Here is a 27509-nt window from a genome sequence, read left to right as displayed (position 1 = left end):
AGTCAAGACTGTTGTAATAAAAGCTTAGATGAATTTCTTGATAAGAAAACTCTTGATAAAATATGTTTCACCTTTGCTATTTGCTTCATGTTTTTTTCAAATTTCAAATTGGATTAAAACTTAACCCCCAGATTGTTGACACAGTCCCTGAGATAAAATGACAGTAAGCCAATATCTACGTCGGGAGAAGGACAGCAACTCGGTCCAAACAACATAACTTCTGTCTTGTCCTCATTTACCCATTTTCCACCAAACTGTTTCTAGGGCTAGTTCTGGGCCAGTGCTTAGTTTGGAAGCAAAACCAGTTCCAAGGCAGCACCAACTCTTTGCTGGGCTAGAGGTAAGAACTGCCTACGTAAGCAGAGGGGGGCGGAGTTGTTAAGACCAACGGCAATAGCAAGACTGCGAGACAGTGTTATTTTCAAATAAGCGCCCAACCTGTGGATGACGACAAAGACACTGGATTTGCCGTTTTATGATCCCAATAAAGCAGCGTAAAGCCAGAAGCAGCAGCTGTACAATCAGGAGGTATTCCATAGTTGTTGCTCCGATTTTCATGCCAATGCAAACACAGTGACGTAACGGATGTTTGCAGCAACGTAACGGACGTTGACAGTGACGTAATGACGTGGCTCCCCTCAGCATGATGAGATCCACAAATTGTGACGAGATCAAGGGTTTTGGCTCCAAGCCAGTGGTCTAAAGCCCTTTAGTGATAGGTTCAAAATTGTAACAATTTTGTAATGTTTGTTTTGGTCCATGACCCAAAGTAGACAATGTACTGAGCTTTTGAAACTGCTGAAATTTAACTGCACTTTAATTATAAGATTGTTGTGTATGTTAATTCATAATGTCAATAGGTTTATGCACATGTTTGAAATAATGTATGTGACGCTGTCCGACTTATCCTTTGGAACGCTGCATCTCTAACATCAGGTTTACAGTAAAAAAAAGGAAGTACATAGCCAACTACACCCAACTACAGTCTCTCTTTTTTTTTTAGGAGAGATTGTTAAAGCTGTCTCCGGGCAGCAACATTTTTGATAAATAAGTTAACCTATGTGCGTCCAATAGCATAGCCTTTCTGTGTCTCTGAATCTTACTCATGATAACAACAGGGGCAAGTGAGATAAGGATGAGCTAATGGGATGAGATTTTTAGGTAATGTTTGGGCATAGCTGTCTGGCTACCGAAAATCCAGTACATCACAAGGTCAGAGCAGTGCAAGTGTTCGTGACATAAGGTCCCTATAACTCTAAAGTTTAGTAGAAAAATGTCTTTTTGCCAGGCGAAATAAGATCATGTCTCCACTTGCATGATAGGGTCAGGTGATGTGGGCTGTGGCACTAAGAAGAGGAGGGAGGGAGTAGGAGCAGAGGGGATGGGAAGCAGGGCTTTGTTGCGTGACCAGGAGCCCTTGGTTAAAAATACAACAAACTAAATAAAAAATGTATTCCTTCTGAGAGCAGAGAGCAGCTTCCTGAGCGGAAGGAGAGGACATCCACCTGCACACTGCTCAGAGTAATCCTCCTGCTGATGCTGCTATTAATGCACTACCTTGAACTGCAGCAATCTGATAATACACAAAACATCGGGCATATACCGATTATATACTCAATCAGGAAAACTTAGGAATACTTGACAGTATGGTCATGTGCAACACACAGTATCATGGTTCAGACATACACATAACCACCTTTGTTCATACCAGTTAAAAAAACATGATTCTATTCCCTCTCGACTATTAAATATTCATAAAGACCAATTAAAGCAGCAGCTAATCTGGCTCTCTATATCACCTTTCTATGAGGTCACATCCTTTTTGATCAAAGACCCCATGAGTCTAGGCTTTATGCCCATCACCGTCCACTTCTGTCTTCTCAATAGTCAAACTGTCAGTTTGAAGGCAACAATTTGATCCGGCCAGATGGTAAAAATCCCCTTCATGCTGTACCCTGAGGATCAAGTGGCCTTAGGGTGTGACATGGCATCAGATGATGTATTGACTTTTGGAATTAAGATGTACAATGTATTCTTTAAAATGAGATTGAGATGATATGAAGTGACAAATACAGATTTATATTTTTTTTTATCAATATTGCCCAGCTCTAGCATGATATCATGGGTTACTAATGTTTGACTGACAGTGTTCAGTTTTGACAAAAGCATTAAAACCTGTTGAAGTCAACCCTTAGAACCATTTCTTCCACTTAATTTGAGATACACCCAAAATAAAAGGAAAAAGAGAGTGTTGTTTTTTTGTTTTTTTAGATTAGCTTTAGCAAAGATGTAGATTTGTTTCAGCTCTGAACAGAGGAGCTCTGAAAAGTCATGGTGTCTGTGTACAGAATGCATGGAGAAGTCCTTTTTTGTATTTGCATTCATTGTACTCAAATTGGAAAGTGATTCCTTTTACTATAATAACATGGATTTAAAAAAAAAAAAATCCTGACCTGAGCTACATCAGATCCGTTAGCGTGTTGAATAGATTTTGGTGCTGGGACGCAATAAAGATCCTTGAACAAAACAATGGGATCAGATATTTAAGATCAGATTCAATTTAAATATACTTTATTTATCCCTGAGGGGAAATTAATTGTGGCTGTAGTCGTGATTTCAGTCTCTTCAGAGATTCATTGCACAGGGCCATTGCTGTGGGCAGGAAGGATTTTCTGTAGTGGTCTGTGGTATTACGGATCTGAAGAAGCATCTGACTGAAGACACACTGTTTTTGAATCACTGTGTTGTGAAGAGGATGCTTAGGGTTGTTCATGATCATCTTCATTTTATGAAGCATCTTCCTTTGCACAATCAGCTGCTCCCCCCAACAGATGACAGCAGAGGAGATTGCACTCTCAAAAGCAGACATATGGAAGATAGTCGACGTCTTGCTGAAGGACCTAAGCTTCCTCGAGACGTAAAGTCCAGTCCAAGTCTCCAGTCCAGTCTGTTGTACCGGTGTACACCGAGGTATTTATACTCCTCCACCACCTCCTGTTGACCACTGACTATTCTAATTCAGTAGAAGAGACTACAGCAGTGTTATCAGATAGAGGATGATAATTGAAGAAACTCATAATATCTGATCGGGTCTGTGCTTCTTTGACATCAGTCCACTTCACGCTTCCAGTCCAAACTTGAGACGAGAGGGAAAGTGAAGAGATGTGTCTGTGTACACACGCAAAACACTGACTGGTGTTTCAAAATTTAACAATGAGTCCATCCTACAGCTTGTACTTGTGCATAAACTTTAACCACATTTATACACGTGAGCTTATATAAGAATTCATGTGTGCATAAATAGGGAACTTAAGAACTCCTGCTGAGCTAAGAGTTTCCAGAGTGACCTGCCAAAGAATCAATGACAACCTCTTGACACTGGGGACCAATCAATGACTTGAGAACACTGATAGCATACTTGATACTTGAACACAGAACTGCAGTCACACTCACACATACAGATAGACTCTGTTCCATCATATCCACAGTGGGCTGGGACTGACCCCCACCTGATGGAGTGCAGGTGGAGTGACCTGGTATTTACCAGGGAACACAGCGTCGATGCCATCCGAGTTGAAAGCACAAAATACTGCAGCATTATCAACACCCTGCTGTTATATCTTTACTGGATCTGAGTACTGTGAAGCATCACTAATTATTGAAATTCTTAGTCATCCGTGACATACAGTACCAAGCTTATAAACTAAATACATGTTTTATTGTGGTAATAATTATTGCTGTAAAAGGAATGGTGGCAACTTCTATTATTAAATGTAAGGTAAGTTCATTATTTTGAAATAATGTATTGATCAGTTCACATAGTAACGTTTAAGAAAAACAAGTTCAGACAAGAAAACTTCAAAAGATTTATATTGTTATTATCGTAGGTGGTCTCTTCTGCTCTGAGTTAGTTTTACTTTTCAGAAACACTCCAATACCACTAGCTCTGTGGAAAGTCCACCTTGCTTATATACTTCTATATTTTCATCATTTTCTATTCGGGTCCCTCAATCAACTGTGAGAAATAGAAAATGAAATTGAGATCCTTCCATATGGGACTCTGAGCTCAAGCCTTCAGAGGTGTCAATAAACTTTTTATCTTTTTGTGACTAAAACTTGTGTTCATGCTCCTCACAACTGCTAACTTGTGTATTGACTTGCTACGTTTCTCATCTTCAGAACAACCATATTGGCGTATCAATAGACAAGATGCAAGGTTGAAAAGTTCACCCATCTTTCCTCCGGGGCCTAATTGGAGCTGAAGGTCAGGAGACGTGTATTTTTCTATTGGTTTATTGCCTTTATGGATCCAAGAAGGGTGGTGAACGTGTTGAAGTCTTGAAAGTATTCCACTCGCCTGTGTGCCTTTTCCGTTTTTTTCCCAGTTCAGAACCTGCTATTTTTTTTTTTTTCATGATATTCTCCAAAACAGATTTAAATGTCTGTTATCTTCAAGTGAGCAGACAGTGAGAGTCATATTAGAAAATAAATTAAACAAAATGTTGTGTGACTAAAGCATTTTCGCCAGCACAACTTTCCCATTTAGTTGAGTTCAATCAGGTATTGGAATGGAGTGCTGAATAGTTCTTTAAAGCTGAATCAGGGCGGACTGCTGTGTTTACTGGTAATTAAGCGGGACAATAATTAGCTGCTCGCCGAGGAAAGAAGGTGAGGGGAGGGGGGAGTTTGAAGAAGTACTGAAACACAAGCTAACAAGAACAACAAACACACACTTACAATTAAACTCAAAGATGGGAGAGATGTGTGTGACTTTTCCCCACGTCAAAACAGCGAGCGTCCTCTCCAGATGCTGATGGAATGTCCACATTGATTTGCTGTTTGGTGTCTGGGAACTTTGCATTTCTTCTTAGAATACGAGTGAAGCTGAGAGAGAAGTTGAAGCAGTGTTTTCTTTAAAGGACGCTCACTGATGAGGACATTCTCACAAGACAGAACTGAGCATTGAGTGTGTCAATGAAGGAGACAAACTTATGTTTTACCATTCGTCTCCCTTTCTCTCTCGATCAGGTAAAGGTCAGTTTGCTGGAACTGGGTTTCTGAAAAGACTAAAATCAATTTAACATGGAGGCAACAAATGCTGCAGTGGCCATAAAAGGAATGCATTTAAACCCTGCATTTACACTGCAGGGTTCAAGTAATGCAACTGCCATCTTTTCTTCCTGTGTGGCCCAGATCAGACATGACCAAGCGACATGTGAGCAGTAAAAACGGAGATGGATTCAGATATCTTCAAATCGGTTTCAGGCTTCATTCATATGTGGATATGAATCGGATACGTGACAGTAGATCAGATTTCCCCCGTTAACGAAAATCAAAAGGCTTTAGATATGTGACCGTGGTGGACAGGCGGTCAGACTCTCCTCTCTCTTCTCTGCTTCATATGCTTAACCTATACCGGAACTTAAGGCTGGGCGATATATCGAGATTTTAATATATATCGATATATTTTCAAACGCGATATGGTACGAGACAATATCGTTTATATCGATTTAAAAAATATATATATTTTTTTTTTTATGATTTTGATATAGCTTATTTTAGTGACAAATTGACTTGAATGTTTTATTTGAGATTTGCACAAATGTTTTGTTATTTGCACAACTGTCAGCCTCAGTGGAAAAGTCTGCCTGTTACTGTCTACATTGTATTAATTGCACAGTGTATTTTTATTTAACTGTTATGCAGGAAAGGGATATTTGTTTTATTTTATTCAAGAAGCATTTTTATTCTATATATGCAGGCAGTTTATTTTTATTTCATTTGTTTTATACATTTTGATATTGTGCAGACCTCTGTTAATAAAGGAACCTGTGTGACATTTGGCACGACATTGTATTAAAACTGACTGTTTTTTTAAGGGTTTGCCTCAGAAAAAATGAAGCTAACAGAGTTGCTATGCTATAATGCTTTGGGGGAAACCCCAATTATGGCACAGAAAAAATATCGATATATATCGAGTATCGCCATTTAGCTAGAAAATATCGAGATATGACTTTTGGTCCATATCGACCAGCCCTACCTGAACTCCAGAAATGCTTCAGAACATATGCAAGCAACAGCTTGCATATGTTCTGTTGTGCTCAGATTAATGGCAAATATGTTTTACTGATCCAACTGACAACGTACTGTGGAGCACAGGAAACACTGGAGGTCCATTTAGATACTTTTTCTGTTCTTTGAAAATAGCCCCTGATTTTTTCTGTTGCTGCCTAAATGTTGCGAAACATGTCTGGTCAACTGCAAGAGGGATCCTTACGATGATCTACATATGAAGCATATATGTAAGAATACCCAAAGAAAAAGACTGCAACCAGAATAAAGATAGGATATTGATAGCAAACATTGCAGTACGTGGTCTAGATCTTATAGTGTGGTGGCAGTCCAGTCAAGGTGTCCCCTCCTCTCAGGAGTCTGTCCGCCCCTACAGATATTAAACAAACACGAAAACAGTCATTTGACTCATCTGTAATCACCTTAGCTATATCCGCTGGAACTGAGGGCTTTTAATTTGCTGCGCTTTTAATTTGTTTTCACAGCAGTTTCAAGCAAATTGAATTTGTTAATTAAAGCAGCAAAATGAAATGCTGAGCATTATTGACGAGGTGCTAATTGGGTTAGTGTGGAAATTGGAAGTAGGGGTGAAGTGGGGTGGGTGGGGGCTAACGAGAGGGCAGTGGGAGCTGAAGAGGGCGTTTTTGGGGTATCAATAGTCAGGACAAATCACATTACAGAACACTGAAAAAAAAAGACTGTTTGCTGAGTTGCTGTGTGTTTGCGTGTGTGCGAGAGAAAGAGCGAGTGTTTGATGGTGGGGCTTTAACTTTCTGAGCACCAGTTAAAACTGAAAACAGTCACTCAAGCCCGATGATGTACACGGCGCAGAAATGCGATGGAAGGGCTGGAGGAGGATGGGAGATTAGTCACACGTTTGAAAAGGATGCTCTCACTCTCAACCCCATCAACCATCATCCCCCGCTGTAACCCTGGTTATATGATAGGGGACGTTTGTGTGTGTGTTTCCATACATGTGTGAGTGCGTCAGTGGGGACAGCAGGGAGTTGGGATGCAGTCGCCTATTTCTGACATGTGACTTCATCAGGAGAGCTGGGGGTAAATCTAGGATAACCCTGCACAGCAATAATTAATGCAGGGGAAGATGTAATGTCAAGGGTTTTCACAACGGCTTTGGAATATACACATTAGAAATAATACCTAGGCCTTGCTGTGGGAGTCATTACTGGTTACTGGTGATCCCTACTCCTTGTACATGAACCCTGGTGTAAACCCCTAACTCTGCACTTCTATTCAGCTCTGTGTGTTTTACCGTCTGTCTGGCTTCAGTGTTGGTTTTGGATTTAAAAAAAAATGTGTTTACTTAATTCTAACCTTTTATTCAAACTTTCTTTTTCCAGTTTTTAGCTTATATGATTGTATATTTTGCATCACCTCAATACTGAGTTTTTGATCCATAAAATGAATTATAAAACTACCTTTTCTTTTGGACAAAAGACATAAATATAGAGGAGTAAATATGGTCTTTATGTGTAACAATACTTGGATAATGTTGAATCTGAAAATGTGTTTTACTGGATTACACATATGTGAAACTTCTACAAAATGTTTATGAACTTTACAGCTTCATATTCCAATAAAATGTGAATTTCTGTTTGGTTTCCTTTTGAATTTCATATTTCTCATTTCTACTTACACCAAAGTTCCCTTGTCAGCTCGCTCAAAAACATAACCTACACTCACTCACAAAACACTGTGTTTTAAAATTCTTTAAAAACAAAAACTGAGCTAAAATGTGAATTAACTGCCACTGAATGTCCAGGTTGTTTCTGTTTCCAAGTGATAAAACACACTAATTGCCGCTTGAAAGCAGAAAAAAGAGAGAATGAAAGAAAATAATTTGCTTTTGAACCTGGAATTTCCTTTGGTATATGTGAAGTATTTCATAATATATTGGTTCCACATCCCAAATTCTTTCTTAAAGAACTAAAAACTGACAAAGTAGATGGATGATGACTGTGGATGTGGAATTTAGCAATATTGACTTTTCATTTATTTGAAATGAGCTACAAAATGATGGCTGGGTTTTTAGTTCCTCCTCTCTCCCTGCCAGACAGTTCTCTGTCCCCTCTGTCCTTCTGCTCCCTCAACGTGTGTGTGTGTGTGTGTGTGTGTGTGTGTGTGTGTGTGTGTGTGTGTGTGTGTGTGTGTGTGTGTGTGTGTGTGTGTGTGTGTGTGTGTGTGTGTGTGTGTGTGTGTGTGTGTGTGTGTGTGTGTGTGTGTGTGTGTGTGTGTGTGTGTGTGTGTGTGTGTGTGTGTGTGTGTGATAACAACCAGCAAATATGAGAAGTAAAGTCTGTAAATGTTGGAAAATGGGTTTTTGTAAGATTGTTCATAAATATTTAATTTAGTCATATAGCGAGGGTTTAGTACAGTAAATTAATGGGTTTTCCACTGCTCTCTCTCCATTTTACTCCCTCATCCTCCTCTTCTCCTTCCTCCTCCTCCTCTTCCCACCCTGATTAGGATGATGGTACAGTCTGTTATCTGGCCTGCTGATTGGTTCTGTTAATGACCATATTTATACTGATTAAAACATTATAGATTTCTTTAGGGGTTGGCAGTTGTCTTTCTCATATTAGAAAACGATTTATAAAAGAAAAAAAAGAGAAAAATAAATCTCGTGATATTCCAGAGTGACTAATTGAAACTAATAACCAGAGAGTCAGATAAAGACGTTTATAGAGAAACTGGATGGTTTGTCTTTTAGTCAGAATATCAATTTCTCATTGGTTTGAAGTCTTTCCAAAATTGCATCTCTCCAGTTATGTAGGTAAGGATCGAACTTTATCAAGAGCCACATTTATAAAACAGTCCAAAATAGAAGCGCAGATCCACGCTTTCAGATCGAGTTTCAAGTCCAGATAGAAATGAGTCATTTTTCCCTGCATATGACACCGTATCTGTTTTCTGTGTGTTGGTGACTTCACTCCCCTGGTCTGTGTCTCTATTGTTTACTGTGCTGCTGGCATCACAGTCCACAATAGCTGGCCGGGCCGCAGTGACAGCTGGAGCGGCCGTCACCTCTGACTCCCATCTGCTTTCTTGTTTTCTGACCTAATAACACTTTAACTGACGGGTCCAGGCTAAATTCACCTGTGCCAAACACTTGTGGATTTTAGGCAGATGGATTTTTGAAAAAGAATTAGTATTTTTTTTTGCTTTTTATTTGCCTCTGGTCTACAATAACAGGTCCATAATTTGTGTTTGTAAAAAAAAAAAAAATATGAGGAACATTCAGCTATGAAGAAACTTTGATGGAGATGTTTGGAAAAAAATCCCACCTACCTAGTATGCAAAGCCAAGATAACAGGGACACAATTACTTAATCTGTTGGTTATAAACATCTGCTATATTTGCATTGATTTGGTGCAATATGTGTTATGGATGGATGGATATTAAGGACAGCAAGGGTGTGCTGGCTTCATTGCGGGTGTGATCCCTCAGCTCTTAGTTGCATTTGATAAAATTAATTCAGTCCTATTCTCTGCGCTGAACTGCTTTTGCTGATGTAATTCTCTCTGAGTCAGATTCCCTCTTTCTCCATTGTGTGGCCTCTTCCTAAGGAACATAAGCTCCTTATCCACGCTAAGGACTAATAAAAGTAGCAGGAGAAAGTGTTGGTAATGCGTTGTAATTCTCCACCACAGATTCATTATCTGTGTTTAAGCAGAATGAGCGGCCCTCACATTTTTTCTTTGGTAGTTTTTTTTTTAGTGTTGATGTGTGCATCTGCGCGAGTGTTTAAAACTAATGTGATGACTGTGAAGATACTTAAAAAGAAGTTTTTTATTTTCTTTTTAATCTCCAGTGTTCTTAGTTCCACATATATGTGCATGTTTGATCTCCTTAATTCCTACATTTACAAATGTATGATCTTAAATCTGAAATAATTGTGAAATGGCACTGCAGTCAGTTTGCTACGGCTTAACTTGCAGACATCTGTAGAGCCAGTAGAGGGTACTACATATGCCAAGTGATAGTTCACTCAACCTGCTGATAATGTTTCATTTTTTAATTTTTATTCTATTTTTACTCATGTTTCATGCTGGTCTGAGAGGTGCTCGGCACTGAGGGTTTTTTTTGTTTCTTTTGTTTAGTTGTTTTACTGGTGAAATCTAGTTTTAAGATTTGGCATATTTTGTCACGTATGCTTGGCTTGATTGTTAACACATTTGTGATGTAAAAAAAACTTAAAACATTGTTGTTGTTTTTATAAATGTTCCATACTGATACCATAAATGATGACATTTTTAAAAGCCATACAATTACTGACAAATAATATTAATTATTACACTGTAAAGGTACCATGCAAGATGTGTAAACAAGCTGACAAGTTGAACTGAAAGCCTCCAGTGTATGTGTAACTAGTTGGTAACTGCTATCCAGATGAAGAGGGATCTACTGAAGACATCCCAGTGTATTTGTGCTACAAACAGATGTGCAATACACCCACTTCTCTGGTGTAGTAAGGATCCCTGCTCCAGCTCAATGTCTGACTGACTGCAGAGAGCCGCTGCTCTCTGCAGGTGGTAGTAACAGCGCCGTGTGTTTGTGTGTGTGGATGTTGGTAGAAGGTGGGTGGGAAAGTTGTTAGTGTGTAAATGTGTGTGTTAGCGGAGAGTAGGATCTCAGCGTGTCTGTGTCTCATGCTGTTACAGTGACCTCTGCTGCACACGTGGTCACGTGACCCAGCGTCCAAACTAGCAGCATACCAGCATATATTTACACATTTAGTAACATTTAGTTACATTATTCATTTTATTTTATGTTATTGATGTGGTCATAGTGTTCCAACCCTTAGGTCACTGAGTGAAGGATCTCCTTAAGGAGGTGTCTCTCAGCCGATGAGAGGGTTCCACTCGGAGCTGAATTCATGGAGACATGTTGAGAGTCTCTGCTTTTTCCCTCTCAGCCGCTGGTCAGTATGGCGCTTGAATAATAATGACGTCTGGTCCATAAAAACGTTTACTGTGACCCAGCGTGTGACACATGAGCAACACTCACACACAGACACACACGCACACACACCGACCTTTCATCCTTTACTGAGATGTGAGGATCTTTTTTTCCCCGCCTCAGGGACTGGTAGATGAGGGCTGAGGTGTTGATTACTGCGGTGCTGAACACTCAAGTGTGTGTATGTCTGTGATTGAGTGTGCGTGAATATGTGTGTGAGAAGGCAGCAGGTTAAAGAGAGGGGTAAAAACCTCACACTTTCTTTAAACTCCTTCTCAGCTGCTGGAGAGATCAAGTGTAAAATTGCACACTCCATCAAAACACAAGGTCACTCTGACACTCACTCAAAATCTCACACACACACACATGCACTAAGAGTGCTGGAGAAAATACACTCTTTACATCATATGTCAAAACAAGACTAACGTGAAGAGTAACAGTTTTGTTCTGAGGTCATTTGGAGTCGTTTCTCAAGCTACTTTGGGCAAACATCCCTCCCTGATCTCTGATTATTTCTCAGTGTAAGGATACAAAAATACCTCTGACACGAATGTTAAAAAAAAAAAAACTGGTCAGCGCAGAATTATCTGTGCTTGGTTGACATCTCACAGTAACACAAAATGAATTTGTACGCTTAAAGTCAGTATCTCACCACTGAGGTGCTGCGAGAGGTAAGTAACTAGTTTTACTGAGCAAAGTAAATCCATTTCAAACTTGTGGGATGGATCAATAGACTTTCTGCAAGCTTAAATATGAGAATTGATTAAGCTATTGATTCATATTTGGTGACATTTATCATTCTTTTCTCTTTTTCTTCCAGCAACAAAGGCGTCTAGACCTGTTAACTATCACCAACTCCGGTAAGTCCCTGAGATTTTATGCCTTAACTTCATTGTCACCCACAATCGACTCACCACATCACCGCCGCACGGCAGAAATGAGAATGCTGTGTGACTTGATAGAGAGCACAATATCAGTGTACTTTCTGCCTGTTTCATAATTTATTTTGATATTGATTTGACAAAAATGCCAGCAAGGCGGTGAGACCACTTTGAGGTGTTAAAAGGAAGAAAGTGGGGTTTTTTTCTGGGTGCTGCTTGCACATATCTACACAGTTGGATGGAAGGGAAAACACAGATACTTCAAAAGGCCTGCAGCAAAACCGGAGCTGAGTTGATGGATTCTGGTCAGCTATTTGAGCATGTGCAAAGGGACGCAGTCGGAAGATGTGGTGTATTGAATGTCGAAGGAGTTTGCTTTTGAAGATTTTAGGATATGAGAAGACATACCTGTACACAATATAGAGGATATAGAGTTGTGTTAAAGTCATGTTTAGAAAGAAGTCACAGTGGCAGACGTACTTGTTTTTGACTAAATAAACATTTGTGTGATAAATGAATGGATGCCATCTTTCAGTTCTAAAATAAATCAATAAAAATCATGTGGGCATAACCAAGTTCTAAAATTGGACATATGCAGCCTCAGATTAACGACAGCACATTGTTAGTTTGCTGGTCTGGAGCTGCTGCGGGTTTGTTAACACAGTGCCAAGGAAGAAAGGTATCGGCAATAATCTTAGAGATCTAAGAGTTGCTGCCCATTAATCTGGGAATAGTTATCCAAACAATGTGGAGACAACAGTTATCAGGGAGAATGAAAAAGGCAAGATGTAAACACTCTTGATTTGAATTTTAAATGTTAAAATCAAGACTGTACATGTAGAAAAATGCTGTTGGAGCATGGCTTGTTCGTGGAACACTTAAAACCGAAGTGGATATCATTGGCCACATTTGTATAAAATCATACAGCCTACAGGAACAAACACCTCATAACTGTCAAGCACAGTGGTGGGAGAGGGATGATGACCTGGGAACCTTGCAATCAATGAGTCAGGAATGTCTCCATGGTTTCCAAGATGAACTAGGGTCAAATGAGATTTTATTGACAATAATTAAGAGCCTTCTTCCATACAGTTCACCTGAGAAAACATGGGTACAGGTCATGCATGAGCTGGAAAATTTGACCAAACTGCTTGAGAACCATATGTGACCGTCTGTGTGAGCGTGTTTGTTTTCATGGATATTACGATCAATCCTGCTTTGTCAAAAGATTGATTTTGTTTACTCATTTGCATATGCTTAGGTTTGGAAACACTGATAGTTTTTTTACATCACTTCTGCACTATTATGAACATTTTTGAAAAACATGCCATTTCCTCATCTGGATTTTTGAACTACACATAAATTACTCCAGCTACAACTGGTTTCCAGCCACAATACTGACATCGGCAGTATGTCTGCAATATTTGAAAAATTATTTTATACACGATTCATGAAAGCACAGATGTTTTAAATTTAATGGTGCAAATTAAATACTATTTGTGAAAACTAAATGATTTTACTTGTACGCTTGAACATGTTATCAACGATACTGAATGCAATGTATCGTTTCACTTTAGAGAGTGCATTTTCCTTGAGTATTCTTCATTAGTGGATCTTGTCTCTTTTTTTATTCAACTCACGAGAGCTATAGCTGTAATGGTCTATACATTTTATGCAGAGTAGTTTGAATTGTATCCAGTTTGCCTCTCGAGCTCACATCATGCAGTCACGCATATGGTGCTCCAAGTTTGACTGAATGTGGAAAGATGTCACAATGTTGGAAATCTATGCCAGCTTCTTCAAGTTGCAGCTCTGTGAGCATGGGAACCACTCAGATGGAGGGCAAGGAGAAATAAAGAGAAACAGATGGTGACTGCAAGGAGGATACAGAGACCCATATGCGCAAAGTATTGGGATGATCTAATGTGCTTTGATTAGAATAATGCACATGTGAGGCTCATGGAGACCCAGTTAATTTATCAGGTTTAGATTACAGCTGTTCTCGGGTCCTGGGCATAGGCAAGACTCGCCTCTGGCCTTCACCACAGAGGGCAAACCAGAGAGACAGAAAGGGTGTGGAAGCTTAGGTGGCATGAGGAAGACTTCACATCAGTATCTTGACGCCTGATGGCAGAGTTAGGAGGAAATAAAAAGGGGAGTTTGCTTGTATCGCACATCATTACATTGGGTGACATCTGCATGCATCGACTACGTCTCTGAAGGACCACCTTAGGGTGTTTTTGTGTGACACAATCTGGGTTAAGACTTGCAAATTTTGTTTGTTACCTGAGGTTGTATTACCTCAATTAATTTGCTTTGTTACCAACTACAAACAAGCATTTGAGTTGGTTAACAATTTTCTTATTTTTAGTGTTTTTATAAAATGATAAGAATTTAATATCTGAGTTCTTTTCCCATTTGGAGTCCTTTTTTTAATGACCACAAGTTATTTTCCCTCTATTTACTTTTCTTTGAGTCAGTATCTGACCTCTGTCGCATCCTGACGCTTCATCATCACCCCACCACATGGGAGGGTTTTTGATTTTTTGTTTTTTCTTTGAGTGATTTTACCATGTTTATGAAGTCAGTTTATTAATGTATTTGTCTATTTATCTTATTAAAGTTGGTAATGTCCAAATGGGTCGTGCATGTGATACTGAGAAGTGAACTTGTGAAGGCATCCTTCCACTGCAGGGGTTCTAGTCATCTCTCTTTAAAAGTTCGTTCACACTGTGTTCAGCCAGATGGTCGGCTTTAGGAAGAGTCCTGGTGGTTCCCGAAACCTTGCTCATTTCACAGTGACTAAGCTCTCCTTCCCCGCTCTGGCAGTGCCTGCTATTATAACTCATCCCTGCATGTGGCTCATGAGGACTGCAGAAGTGAGTGAATCACAGTGATGCTTGTCACAAATCAACATTTTATACCTTTTCGGGGGGCATTACTGCACTTTTCTGTTTTAGATCTGTTAGATGATCAATTTGGAAGCTACTTGGGAAACATAAAACATTTCTTAGGAAAAAAATCTAAAAAAAATATTAGTATGTGCTTCAATATTGAGGAATTTCAGAATAATTTTCCATTCTATATATACATATAACACAAATCATGCATTGCTGTGAATTGTCTTTAGGATTTTTATTTTATTTTGTCATGTGAATTAAAGCCTTTATTTTTCAACACAATTTTCTTCCTCGTCTGTTCTGCTGCAAAAAAACAGCATGATCATAGTAAACCTAATTACACTTAAGTTATTTCCTTCCCTTTAAAACCTGTTGATTACTAGAGCCCCTTGCAGAGGGGGCTTATGTGATTTGAGAGCAGAAGCCGGATAACAGACTGGTAAGTAAAGGGATGAATGCCTTTCTTTGGCAGACCAACATCATCTTAGACAATTGAAAAACAAAAAAAAAAGAATATGAACATTCAAACTGAAGGACTATGTAGTCAAACATGAGGTTGTATGTACAACAACCAAAAACAACAGCAGGAAATATGACCTGTTGCTCTCTATTATCCACTAATGTAACAATGGAAAATGTTGAACGTATCGTGTTAAGCTTAGTTCATGCCATATGCATCTGCTTGTGGGAAAACCCTATTTAAAGTAAATTTCATCTTCACCAGTCTATGGGAGTCCGCAGGGCTTCTTTGCAACGGTGACTCTGCAGCCTGCAGCTCAAAAATGTATTACCGCACGGACTGTACCTTTTATAGCAAGTGTGTCAACTATGCAAACGCCTGAATTAACTCCCCCAAATGAAGAGGCTGTGCACACACACTAAAAAAGGAAGAAACAAGCTGCTTTTGAGAAGACTTTGTGTGAGGTTTTGCTGTTATCCACACCTACTAATACTCCTCTCTTAAAAACGTATTTTTGAGTAAACACTGAGCGCAGTAGAACTAACATCCATTCGGGATCAGTGTTGAACCTCACAGGACCCTACATGCAGCAAATACTTGACCGGTGTTGAGTGCATGGTGTGTGCTGTATGAATGATTGCAGGGCATTATTCAGGATGTTGTTATGTGCGGCCTTGAAGGGAGGTCTATTATAATCTTAACTTGGCAGACATATTTTATCCTGCCCTGCTGGTTATTTCTATTCATAGTAGGTTAGGACACACACACACAGACACACACACACACACACACACACACACACACACACACACACACACACACACACACACACACACACACACGACATGATGAAGGTTATTATGATGACTGTATGAGGAGCAAGTGATGCTTTCAAAAGACTTACTGATAGGGAAACACAGGCAGGACACCATCTTCTTCTACCTGCATGTTAAAGGAGTTACTGCTCCTTCTTTTAATCCCTATACCTCTCTCTCTCTCTCTCTCTCTCTCTCTCTCTCTCTCTCTCTCTCTCTCTCTCTCTCTCTCTCTCTTCCTCTCCTGTTGGCGCTCCATTGCTCATTTGGTCCAGCAGCGCTTTCATCATCTACTGCCATTTATCAGAGGTCTTGTTATGTCACATTGTTGTTGACACATATATTTACCCTTTTGTGTTTCATTTTTGTCGTCCCTTTGCTATCCATCTTCACATTTCATAGTCTCTTCTTTATAGTCTTCGTTAAAAGGACAGCAGGAGAATCACAGAGTGTGAACAAACTAATAGGCTCGAGTGGCTTTATAACGTACTGTGTCTCAGAGAGAAAAAAAAAGGTTTGATGAGGATTCTGCCCCTGCTGTTCTGTTGGCTTCTGTTTCTGATGGCGTTCATTAACTACTCTAAAGGATGATTCACCCTTTAACATCCATTAACACACACAAGCTAGATCTGACGGAGAACTGAAGGGAAACTCAAAACTTATATTAAAATAGTCTGTATTTGATAACTTTGTGCACTTGTGTAAACTTCCTTAAGCATTTTAGTCCATATTAAAGGTTTGAGGTCAACCCATTCTTATACTTTAAGCATGGTCCTTGGCCCTTACAGTTGGAAGCACTCATGTACCATTAGTTTTTGTATTGGAAAGAACTGATCCACTTCTTCCTGGGTGAATCGGGCAGCAAGGTTTTCCTTTGAAAGTTTGAGAGGTAACCTGATGTGTCAGATGGTTTTTCTTGACTGAATCATGACAGAAGCCTTTCATAGAAACCATTTTGACAAAAGTAGGTACTTTCAAAAGCATACTTAACAGAGGGTTGGATGAAGCATCCTTCATCTATCTGTCTGTCACCAGTGACCTTCAACCAATCAGATGAATCGACTGGAATTACAATGAATAGGTTAGTGAATAAGAGTCACCGTTCTTGACTGTCGTCGCCCCTAAAAACAACAGCGACAGAACCCTGATTACTTGGTTTTCTAAGCACAAACAAATAGCTTTGAGCTTGAGAAGATCTTACAAGAATCTAACAGAAAAACCCCAGGCAGTGTTGAACTTGTTTTCTTTGCGTGTTAAACACCTTGAGTTGAAATGTCTTGTGAATTTGTACTTTAGAAATAAAGTCAACATTTAAGTTTACTTCTGCGGTTTCAGTTTGTTACAGCACTGTTACAGACTGTTTATTTTTAATTTGTTTGTACATAGTTGTCATTGCTCACTCTTTTTGGTAGGTTTAGGCAAAGAAAGAAGATATTCTTGGTTACATTTACGAAAAAAAAATATTTTAAATCCCCTATAAAAAGCATTTCCCTCCCAAAAAAAAATGTTTTTTCCCCTGATTTCTTCTTTTTATCTGAACCATGAATGACTGGAAGATATTTAACTTTCTAACAAAGAGTAACGTTTACATGGAAAGAACATCTTGACTATATTCTCTTAAAATTGTATATACTTTATATAACACATAGAACTGATATGTATGCAAACACTATGGGAATAAAAAAACTAACATTACTGTACATTGCCCAGCATCTCAGCATCCCCCCTTTCTCAGTTCACACACACCTGCACACACACACACACATACAGAACCACTCAAACCTCACTCGGCCCTCTTTAATTGGACACTTGAGCACCGCACGGCCGCATCTGGCTCCTGTTGAACACAGCCTGACATTTCAGACTGCTGACCTTTCCAGCCCCGCCACAACTAAATAATGATTAGTCCTGGCAACTGTTCCAGCGCAGCGGCGTGCATGTTCACATAACACACACTCACAGGTGCAAACTGAACAAAAACAGAACAACAAAAGCACCTGCATTGACGCCTTTGTCTTTTCACAGTGAGAAAATGGGGTGAGACATTGATTTGAGAGGCCATTGTCATTCTTTCGGTTTATCGATTAAATTGTCCTTTTCTATATCTGCAGTCAGTACCCAATAATGTGTTGTTCTAAATTAACTCTGCTTGCCTCTGTTTAGTTTCTGCTTTCCCCTTTATGCACGCTCAGCATACAGTGGAAAAAAGGTCAATCATATTCATGAGATCTGTGCAGATTTGAGAGAACGGTTGTGTCTTGAGAGTGTGTGCATGTATTCCCACACTTACACTTTTAGGGCTGTGCACAGAAGCGTACCTCACACGTGTCTAAAGCGATGAAGTATTGTGGAAATAATAGGCAGTTGTCAGATCTTTTCTCTGAATTTCTTCCTTCTCAATCTATCGCTGCTCTCTGTATATCTCCATTCCCTTGCTGTTTCAGTCAGAGCAGAATAGAAATGTTCTTCATTATTCCTTATGTTTCATGCTTTGCCTTGTCCAGACAGAACGCCTCGTTCATATTTGTAAGGTCAGAGGTCATGATTTCCACAGTCAGAGTTAGACATGCACAGATTTATCTTCATGTCAGAACAAGCATGGTACATATATTTAGTTACTCTCGAGATCCAGGAAAACTCTTTTAAATTTGACAAGACTACAAAAAGCAATAAATAAAATAATAAATTAAAAAAATACTTAGAGCCTCATCAACCTCATCAACCTCATACATAAAGAAATTGAGTGATTAATGAATTAAGATATGTAATTAATTAATCTAATTAATCTCTTTTTTTAATCTCACCTAAAAATTGCTGAGAAAAGTGCACACTTGAGGTGTTTTCCTTTAAATTAATTACATTATTGTGGCAGATCAAAAATGTATATATAAGAAATATATATAAAAAGTGGCTTTATGAAATAATGTATTTATTTTGTTATTTTTTTACTTGAACAGATGCAGTCCTAGCCATTTACGTCCACTTGGCAAAAACATTGGGCAGCCTCTCGGTCGCAGACGTGCGCATGCGCGGGCTGCTCTCCCCGAGTCTAGTTTGGGGAAGAGCGTTGCTGTGGTAACATCGTTACAATAACGTTAGCTGTGGCTGCGCCCGCGACCCAGTGCTTTGTGTTTATGTGGCTAAACTTTAGCTGCTTCGGTGTTAAGCAAAGTCCTTTACACAAAGAACATATATCACTCTACCTTTGGTGCCGTCGGGGCGTTTTAGAAATGTAAATTCCCCATTCACTGGACCAACAACTTTCACATTCTCCTCCATTTTCACCTCTCTTCTATTACTCACCCCCACCAAATCTCGTCCTATTCTGCTACTACAACAGCATGTACACTGATATCTTCAATAGCTACACTCATTTAACTCTTACTACACAAATATTTGCCTGTAGGCTCAGTAGCATAGGGGGCTGAGATCTCGAAAATCATTAGACAAGTTCCCCATAAAAAGGTAAAATGAGCCGAGACAAAACTATCAGCATTGTTGCATTCTTACTCTAAAGTTTTGGTTTTAGAGGATAACATTGTGAAAAGTGTCACACAGATTGTACATTCAGGGTCACATGGAGAGTGAAGTCTATGCCAGCTTTCATCAGACGGGAGCTGGAGTACACCCAACAATCCACGCCAGGACCGCACAAACAAGGAAAACAACTATGCACACTCAAAAAGTCCATTTATAATCACCTGTCAGCCTAAACATGCATGTTTTTGGACTGCAGCAGAAAGCCAGAGTACATGGAGAAAACCCAACTTTGCACAGGGAGAAGATGCAAACTCCAGACAGAAAGCCCCTGCTGAGATCTGAAGCAGGAGCCTCCTCAAGTGGCAATATCGCCAGGCCACCCCACTGATTCTAGTCATCGCTGATGCAGTCAATATCATTTCACGGAGGTTCATTTAGAGTTGTCATGCTGAGCACAGCATACAAAAACACCTTATATTCTTAAACAAGACTCTATCTGAGACGTAAAACGTCAGATTTGTTCATGTTTTCATTAATGAATTAAGGACTTTTTTCAACAACTTACAGTTGGTCAAAGATTTAATTAAACATGAGCTACATTAGTGGATAAAACACACATCATGAGGAGTGTTGTGTAAAGAAATTCAATTTTCGATAGATGCTGCAAAGAGCTTAGCCACTGGCAACAAGTTTAGTGTCATAGTCAGCTAAAGCAAGGCGCCCACGGGAATTTAAAATAATATTAAAATGGCATTTTTTAATGTAAAGTGAAAAGAAAGTATTTTTGTTTGTTTTTTGCACCTGGATAATTAGTTTTCAATCACTAACAAGTTCAGATTTCTCTCTGAGGAAGCCTCACCATGTACAATGTCTCACCATTTGCATAACAAGTGTCAGAAAACACCAGAGTTAGTGAGGAACTGCTTTGATCTAAATTGTCTGCCGTGTAAACATGGGGTCAGCAGAGTTTTCTCTAATTTGCATTGAACACCAGTCTCTAATAGCATCCATCTCAGATAAAATTGTCTGCACAGCTAGGCAAGCATCTATCTATCTATCCATCCATTCATTATCTATACCTGTTTATTCCAAACAGGGTCAATGGGATCTACTGGAAACTATCCCAGCTCTCTTCAGGTAAAAGGCAAGAATACATCCTGGACAGGTCACCAGTCCATCGCAGGGCCACATGTAGGAAAGCAACCACGTACAGTTGGGCAATTTAGAATAACCAGAGTTATAGCCAGAGTAACCAGTGAAAACACACACAGAAACTCCACACGGAAAGGCAGCTGCTGGGGTTTGTCTTTGTGGTGTGGGTGCTGTTGTTTTTAACAGGATATATTTCTCTTGGTCCTTGCAAATTGCATTGATGAGGTTCCCCCATTTTGCCAACCTACATCCTGTAAAAAGACGTTTCATCTTTCCTTGGAACTAAAGTTCTGAAGAGTTCTGAAGAGTTCCCGCAGCTGATCTTTATCCATCACACCAGTTACGCTTTGAGTTTGGCAGAAACAATGGAAGTGTTTGTTTATTCATCAAGCGCTCATTTACTTCGTTCTTTCCATAACCGCACATTTAAAAGCTGACAAACAGAGACATAAAGAAGCAGTTTTGAGAGCACGCCAGTCTATAGCATCCTTTAGCTTCAGTCTCTGTATTTGTCTGAAATGTTAATTACGTCTCCTTTTAGAAAACATAGAAGTCTTTAAATTGTTTTCTCTTTCTCCCTCTTAGCTTGTTACACGACAGAAAGACTCTTCTGTTATGTTGTGTTGATTTTAATACCTTGAAGCATGCACCTTGCTACCCAACACCTCATGGTTTTCTCTGTTACCCTTGTATTAAAGAAGACTGGACTGATTCTCTTTTTTCCACCTTACTGGTTAGAAGAACAGAAAAAAAACCTAGAAGAAAATTATCTATATGGAAAAAAAAAACTATCAGGCTTTTGTGTAAATGAGCAGCTGTGAAAACAACACTTCCTATTACTTATCCTAATTATACCCATTCTTGTTAAATTAGCATATTTTATCTCCCTCTTCCTCATTATGGGAGGCCATGCTTCCATTTTGATGTGGCTAAAAAAAAAAACAGACATAAAACAAACAAAGACAGAAATGAAGAGTGGGTGGGAGGAAAGGAAAGGGGCACGCTGGCTGCCTCATATTGAGCATTTTCCAGTTGCTTTTGTTGAAGGCTTCTCAGCAGCGTAACTAAATAAGCATCAGCATGCTAATGAATGGATAAGGAGTGTGGTAATTTACCACACAAAGAATGGAGGACTGTGAGAGATATAAGCTAAAGGGAAGGGAGGATGCGGAGGGAGTTATGGCTGGTACAATACTGAAAATATTTAGAACATGTTTGCAATCAAACAATTATTTAACACCTGTCTCAGGCCTGTGTGCCTGATGGTTCTTTTTTGTCAAGTCTGCTTTCATAATGCTTCAAGTAAATATTCCCTGTGTCGCAAATATGGTAATTTCATGCACTGTAAACAGTCAGTCATGTGTTTCATGCTTCTCCATGCAAAAAAAGGGGGGGGAAGCGAGGGAGTGAGAGAGAAATCTTAGTGCACAGGACACTAAAATGACAACTTACCGTAGAGGCAAACTGTCCGTCCTCTTTCTAAAATGAAGATATGACAGAGGCAGTAAACAGGCTGTGGGCTCCCAGATTACCAGCAGAGCCACCAGTGTTGCTAAGCACTGCTGTGGAGAAAATCCTCCTAGAGAGGACTGATTGGATTTTTGTTCCAGGAAGCCTTTTGTGTTACCAGCATAGGGACTAGATAATAGTGGTTGATTCTGTTCGGCCTCTGTGGTATGGCTGGTGGATTGATGTCTCGGATTCTGTGCCTCTGTGTGTGCATGTGTGTGTGTGTGTGTGTGTGTGTGAGGGAGGACAATGCCTTCCTTAACAGATATAACTATTTGCAGCCTTTTACATCATTTCTGGCTTTTTTAGGCTGCTGATTATCAGAATATTTGAGAAGTCTTAACATGACTCTTTTCTGACTCTGTCAGTCTGCTCCAGGACAGCTGTGGCTACAAATGTAGCTTACTTATGTGTATGAATGAATAATGGTGTAGCACTTTGAGATTCATTGAATGTAAAGTGCATTACAAGTTAAATTTATTATTATTATTATTATTATTATTATTATTATTATTATTATTATTATTATTATTATTATTCTTTTTCATGTTTAAAATGTTTACCAAAAGCTAAACCTATGAAATGAAATGCTGTTACTCGGTTGACTCCATAAAATGATTCAGACTGACATTTCTCCAGTGCAGATATTTGCCTTCTGCTTTCAAACACCTTAATACCTTGGTCTGATCATCACCCAAGGTATTGAGGTGGTCATACCTCAGTATGTCAGTGTGAACAATGTGAACCTAGTTACTATAATATATCTTTAAGACATTGATATGTATGAATATGATGAATAAGAAAACTATGAGGGCTTTACAGCCACTATCTATACCTGCTTATTCCTTTTTCGGGTCACGGGGGATCTGCTGGGGCCTATTCGAGCTCTCTTTGTGCAGGGATACACCCCTGACAGGTTGCCAATCCATCACAGTGCTACATATAGACAAACAATCACATACACTCAAACTCACATCTGTGGATAAATTAGGATAATCAGTTAACCTGACATGCATGTTATTTGGGCAGGGGAGAAAGCCCAATATAAAAAACAGGCAAAATCAACACAGAAAGGCCTCTGCCAGGAATTGAAACAGCAACCTTCTTGTTCTGAGGCCACCATGCTATGCTTAACTGTATAATTAAAAAGAAAATGCAATGCTGGGTAGAAGGTTAAATTCTCAGAAAAAAAGGCTAACGCTCTGACCTTTTAATCTCAGAATTTATGATTTTATAAACTTGCCTTGCCATTTGTCAGAAATTTCAGAAAAATAGCTACTAGCTTTATTTTGAGGTAAATGAGGTCAATCTATGTCATAACTTTTCTTCTAGTTCTAGTATTACTACCTACCACAGGACCAGGTCTACACGTGCAAACCAATATGAAGCGCTTAAATAGTTTGAAACATGGTGGTGAGAGTGTCTCAATGTGTTTGTTTTATCCGTGTTGTTTTGTTTTTATATCATTCTGGATGCCGATGATAAGTTTATGTTTTTCGACCAAAGATTTTATCTGCAAAGTGTAATCTGATCGGGTCACCGAGTGAGTTTCAGGCCTCAGGTGTGTATTGTCTGTGTTGTGATCCAGGAGGGCTTTTGCGCAAACTCCTGAGTTTCTAAGCCTAGAAATTCTGAGTTTCAAAACTAAATTTGAAAAAAGAAAGGAAAAAAAGAGATGTTAAAAATACCCATCTCAATCACAGAGTAGATGGTTCAATATAGGGGAGGAAAGTTCCTGTAACATAAACTAAACTGTATGTAAGAGACACATTTCTTTGAACTAATATCAACAGAAACATGATAACGCAAGAAAAAGACAATTCAAATGCTTTGTCTCGGTATGTTTTTTTAGACATAGCAGTTCCACCAGCAGAATCAGTCTTCACCTCTTTAAACTGTAAGATGCAGCAGTGATTTTGTGGAGGTATTTGAAATCCGAGACCTTGTTTGTCCTTGACTGCGGTGAGTGTGGGTCCGCGTCTGGCTCTTGGTGGTCAAATAAAGGCCGTTAGCTGTCAAATCACTTTGCCCCTCGGCACGCTCCCTGCCTCCCATCGTCTGATCCCCACCCCACCTCATCCACACAGGTCCCCCATTCCCCTAGCGAGCAGTGAGCTGCTGGTTGGCCCAGGTTTTATCTGTTATTATCTGTCGGATGCTGTACACCTGTGAGCCTGGCTGGCCCTCTGCATGACGGGTCGCTGTAGCCGCTGGTCCAATCCCAGCGGCTCCCTGCTGTCAGCAACAAGCAGCCATGAGAAGCTCTGCGGCTGCCTCTGTCTCTGTCTGACAGCTGCCCCGGAGGAAAGGCTAAGAGACGCACAAGGAAGCGAAAGAAAAGGGGGAAAAATACCATTAAGATGAGCTGTATTCCCACATACCAAAGCCTGCCCACCAGCCATGTGCTGCTGCTCACCTGGCTGACAGATAAGTGGAGATTAGGAGAGAGAAGACGGTGGAAAATGTATTAGAGGATTAAAAAAAAAAAAAAATTCCCTCTGAAATCCGGGGACAGCCTTGATACTTTTAGGATTTCTTGTGTCATGTCTGACATTTGATGCAGACACAGAAAGGGCACAGTGACGGACAGTCCACACTCCCTTTATGCAGATGCTGTTTCTCAAATATTTTTTTTTTTGTTTGTTCCCCGTAGTCTATTATTCAACTGTATAAATTACAGGTTTGGGAGTTTCCTATCTAGTTAGCAGAGAATAACAGTCTGGTCACACTGGCAAAATCAATACAGGTCTGCAGCAGGAGGTAAAGCGGCCCTAATGAACTAAATTGACTGGTGCTGAAATATGATCAGTATTTCTCTGGTGGTCATTATGTTCCTTATGAAGAAGATCAATGTCTCTGGGGCGGATCACTGTGTATGCACAGCATGATGGCAGGGCCAGCACTGATACCATTCTAAATACTTAATGAAGGATTTATTCACAATAAGCTTCGCCACTGTGGGTGTTTGTGTCTCTTTCCTTCCACTCTCTTTCAGTCAAAGGTCTGTTTTCAGGCCCTGCAGCATTTATAACTGATGTGCTTGTATGTGGCAGTGCTGTTCATTTCATGGCCTATCACTTTTTAAATTGCTGAATGCCTTTTTCATGGTTGATTAGGAATTCATGCAGAACTAATTAAGAGGCATAATAAGAGAAAGTCTGGTGAGATGCCTCCAACCAAAATAGGAAAATGGACAGTAAACACTTGTGATTGATTGTAATGGTATGTTGACCATAAAAGTCATTTATGCTTCTCTGGGTCTATCATCTTGGAACCAGACAGCCATGTCTTCATGTTGATATGTGTTACCCTGAACTTGGAGCATCAATCCAGAAAGTTCCCTACACGATCCTCCGTCCTGGCTTTGTCTCTCTGCTGGGTCTGTTATCTGTACGCTGCCGCCACAGGCTGGCTGCCTGTCATGCCAATAATCATCACACACACCTGTACCAGCATCTGTCCATCCTGCAGACTAGCACAGGTGCTGCCTTTACATTGGCTCACAACACAACATAAACTTCCTTTCTGGGGATCCGAGCACTGTAGGCAGTTTCAGCTACTTATCAAGACCTCGCTCGTCTCTCCTTCCCCTGTTCTTTGTTTTTCTTACATATAGTAATTAATGCATTCAAAGCCATAAAAGGGTTGTTAACTTCAGCTGCCTTTCCATCTGTCTGTTTGTCTGTGGGACCAATTTATGATTCTAGGCGCAACGCTGCAATGATGACGTGTGCACCCGCAGTCTAATTCCATCATCAGCATCATTACTGCTATTATCCCGTGTCTCTTTTTAATGTGAGCTAATGGATGACCAATAAAGATAGATGAGCCTGGCAGTGTGGAGCTAATAGGAAGGACATGATGTCTGGCTACTGTCCTCACTTGAGTCTTTAACTGATAAAAAACCTTCTACTGATAAATTAGCTAAAATATTATTTCTTTTTATTCCTATGAAAGTTGATTTTTTTTTTTACTGCCGAACTAATTATTAATAACTGAGCAACTTGGATTTATTTAATAGAAAGCAGTTGTGAATTAACTTTTCAAAACACTGAAGAGGATCACGTGGTACGTAACTGATATTAAGTGATACGTTATTATTAGCATTTTGGATGTATGAGATTCATACATCCAAATGTCTTGCTAAATGTATATATTTATAACCGTATGCATAGAAATGTCGTATGCTAAATGTGGTTTATTTTTGTTGGATATGCCATTGCAAAAACATAAACACTGCTGCAGTTGTGATGATTATTTATTTACACAGACAGAATAGATGACAGAAGATAGCTGTGTTTATGCCAAGCAAAAAAATATTTATGGAGTTGAAGATTGTTTTATACATTTTCAATTTCATGTCAAAATCTGTTGTTACATCATTAAATGTCAACCATATTCAGTTTGAAGAAGAGATTAAGTCCTTTATTTTACAAGTTTATGCAATTGAAACTTTAAGGAAATGTCTGTGACATGCTAGGTCACAACACCACAGAGTTACAGTACAGTACCTTCCTCCTTGTGTTGCGTCCTTTTTGAGATCAGTGTGTACCTTTGCAAGCCACTGTACAAGTTTGTGCTGCATGGATACCTCCAAGGTATCTGCAAAAGCAGGACAGAAACAAAAGGTCCAGACCTGTCCCTCTAGAAACTATCAATCTGGGACCTGTCTTGAGGCCTCTGGGGTCTCACAACAGGTGAAAAAGTTGACATCGCAGTTTCACTTGTTGCTGGTGCCGAACCCAGAGCAATTTGGAGCAAAATATGTGATACCGTTGACCCGCTACCGCTGGAAAATAATACTTCTTAGAGCCTGTAATTACCGTGTGAAAGTGCATTATAGGCCTGGAAACTCACACTAGCCCACACACAAAAACCTTGCATTAGTTTCATAACACCAGTTATACAGATAGCATGCGTTTGACATTTGGAATACCCTAGGCGTGACCACATCTGACGCTCTATTACGCTCCACCAGCCAAGAGGCTGGAAATGAACCTGTCATTGTCAGGAAGGGCAGAGTCTCCCCATATATGTAGAGCCAGTACTGCAGGGACAGTTAATTCAAAAATGTCTACTTGCTTTAAGCAGATGTTCCAGACAGCTTCTCTTGTCTTTCCTGAAGTTGAGACATCAGTGCAACCTCGTTCACTAAGTGGTGCCACTGGGTGCTTTGATTAGGGTTTGCAGAGTATTTGGGGGGAGAACATTGCCCTTGTTAGTCTGTCTCCAAGGAGCAGTAATAGTAAGAAAAAATATA

General features: G+C 39.7%; 1 protein-coding gene across 1 annotated transcript in view; it reads left to right on the top strand.

Moving 5' to 3' along the window:
• The window catches only part of agbl4 (AGBL carboxypeptidase 4), a 361271-nt gene that overhangs the window by 225734 nt on the left and 108028 nt on the right, over window positions 1-27509 (top strand). Inside the window, exon 6 of the mRNA XM_061738212.1 lies at window positions 11873-11912. Coding sequence (XP_061594196.1) covers window positions 11873-11912 — 40 coding nt within the window. The remainder of the gene's footprint in view (window positions 1-11872; window positions 11913-27509) is intronic.

This window comes from Cololabis saira, chromosome 13, assembly GCF_033807715.1.
Source record: "Cololabis saira isolate AMF1-May2022 chromosome 13, fColSai1.1, whole genome shotgun sequence".
In the NCBI taxonomy this organism is placed as follows: Eukaryota; Metazoa; Chordata; class Actinopteri; order Beloniformes; family Belonidae; genus Cololabis; species Cololabis saira.
This window is presented reverse-complemented; position numbering and strand designations above follow the sequence as displayed.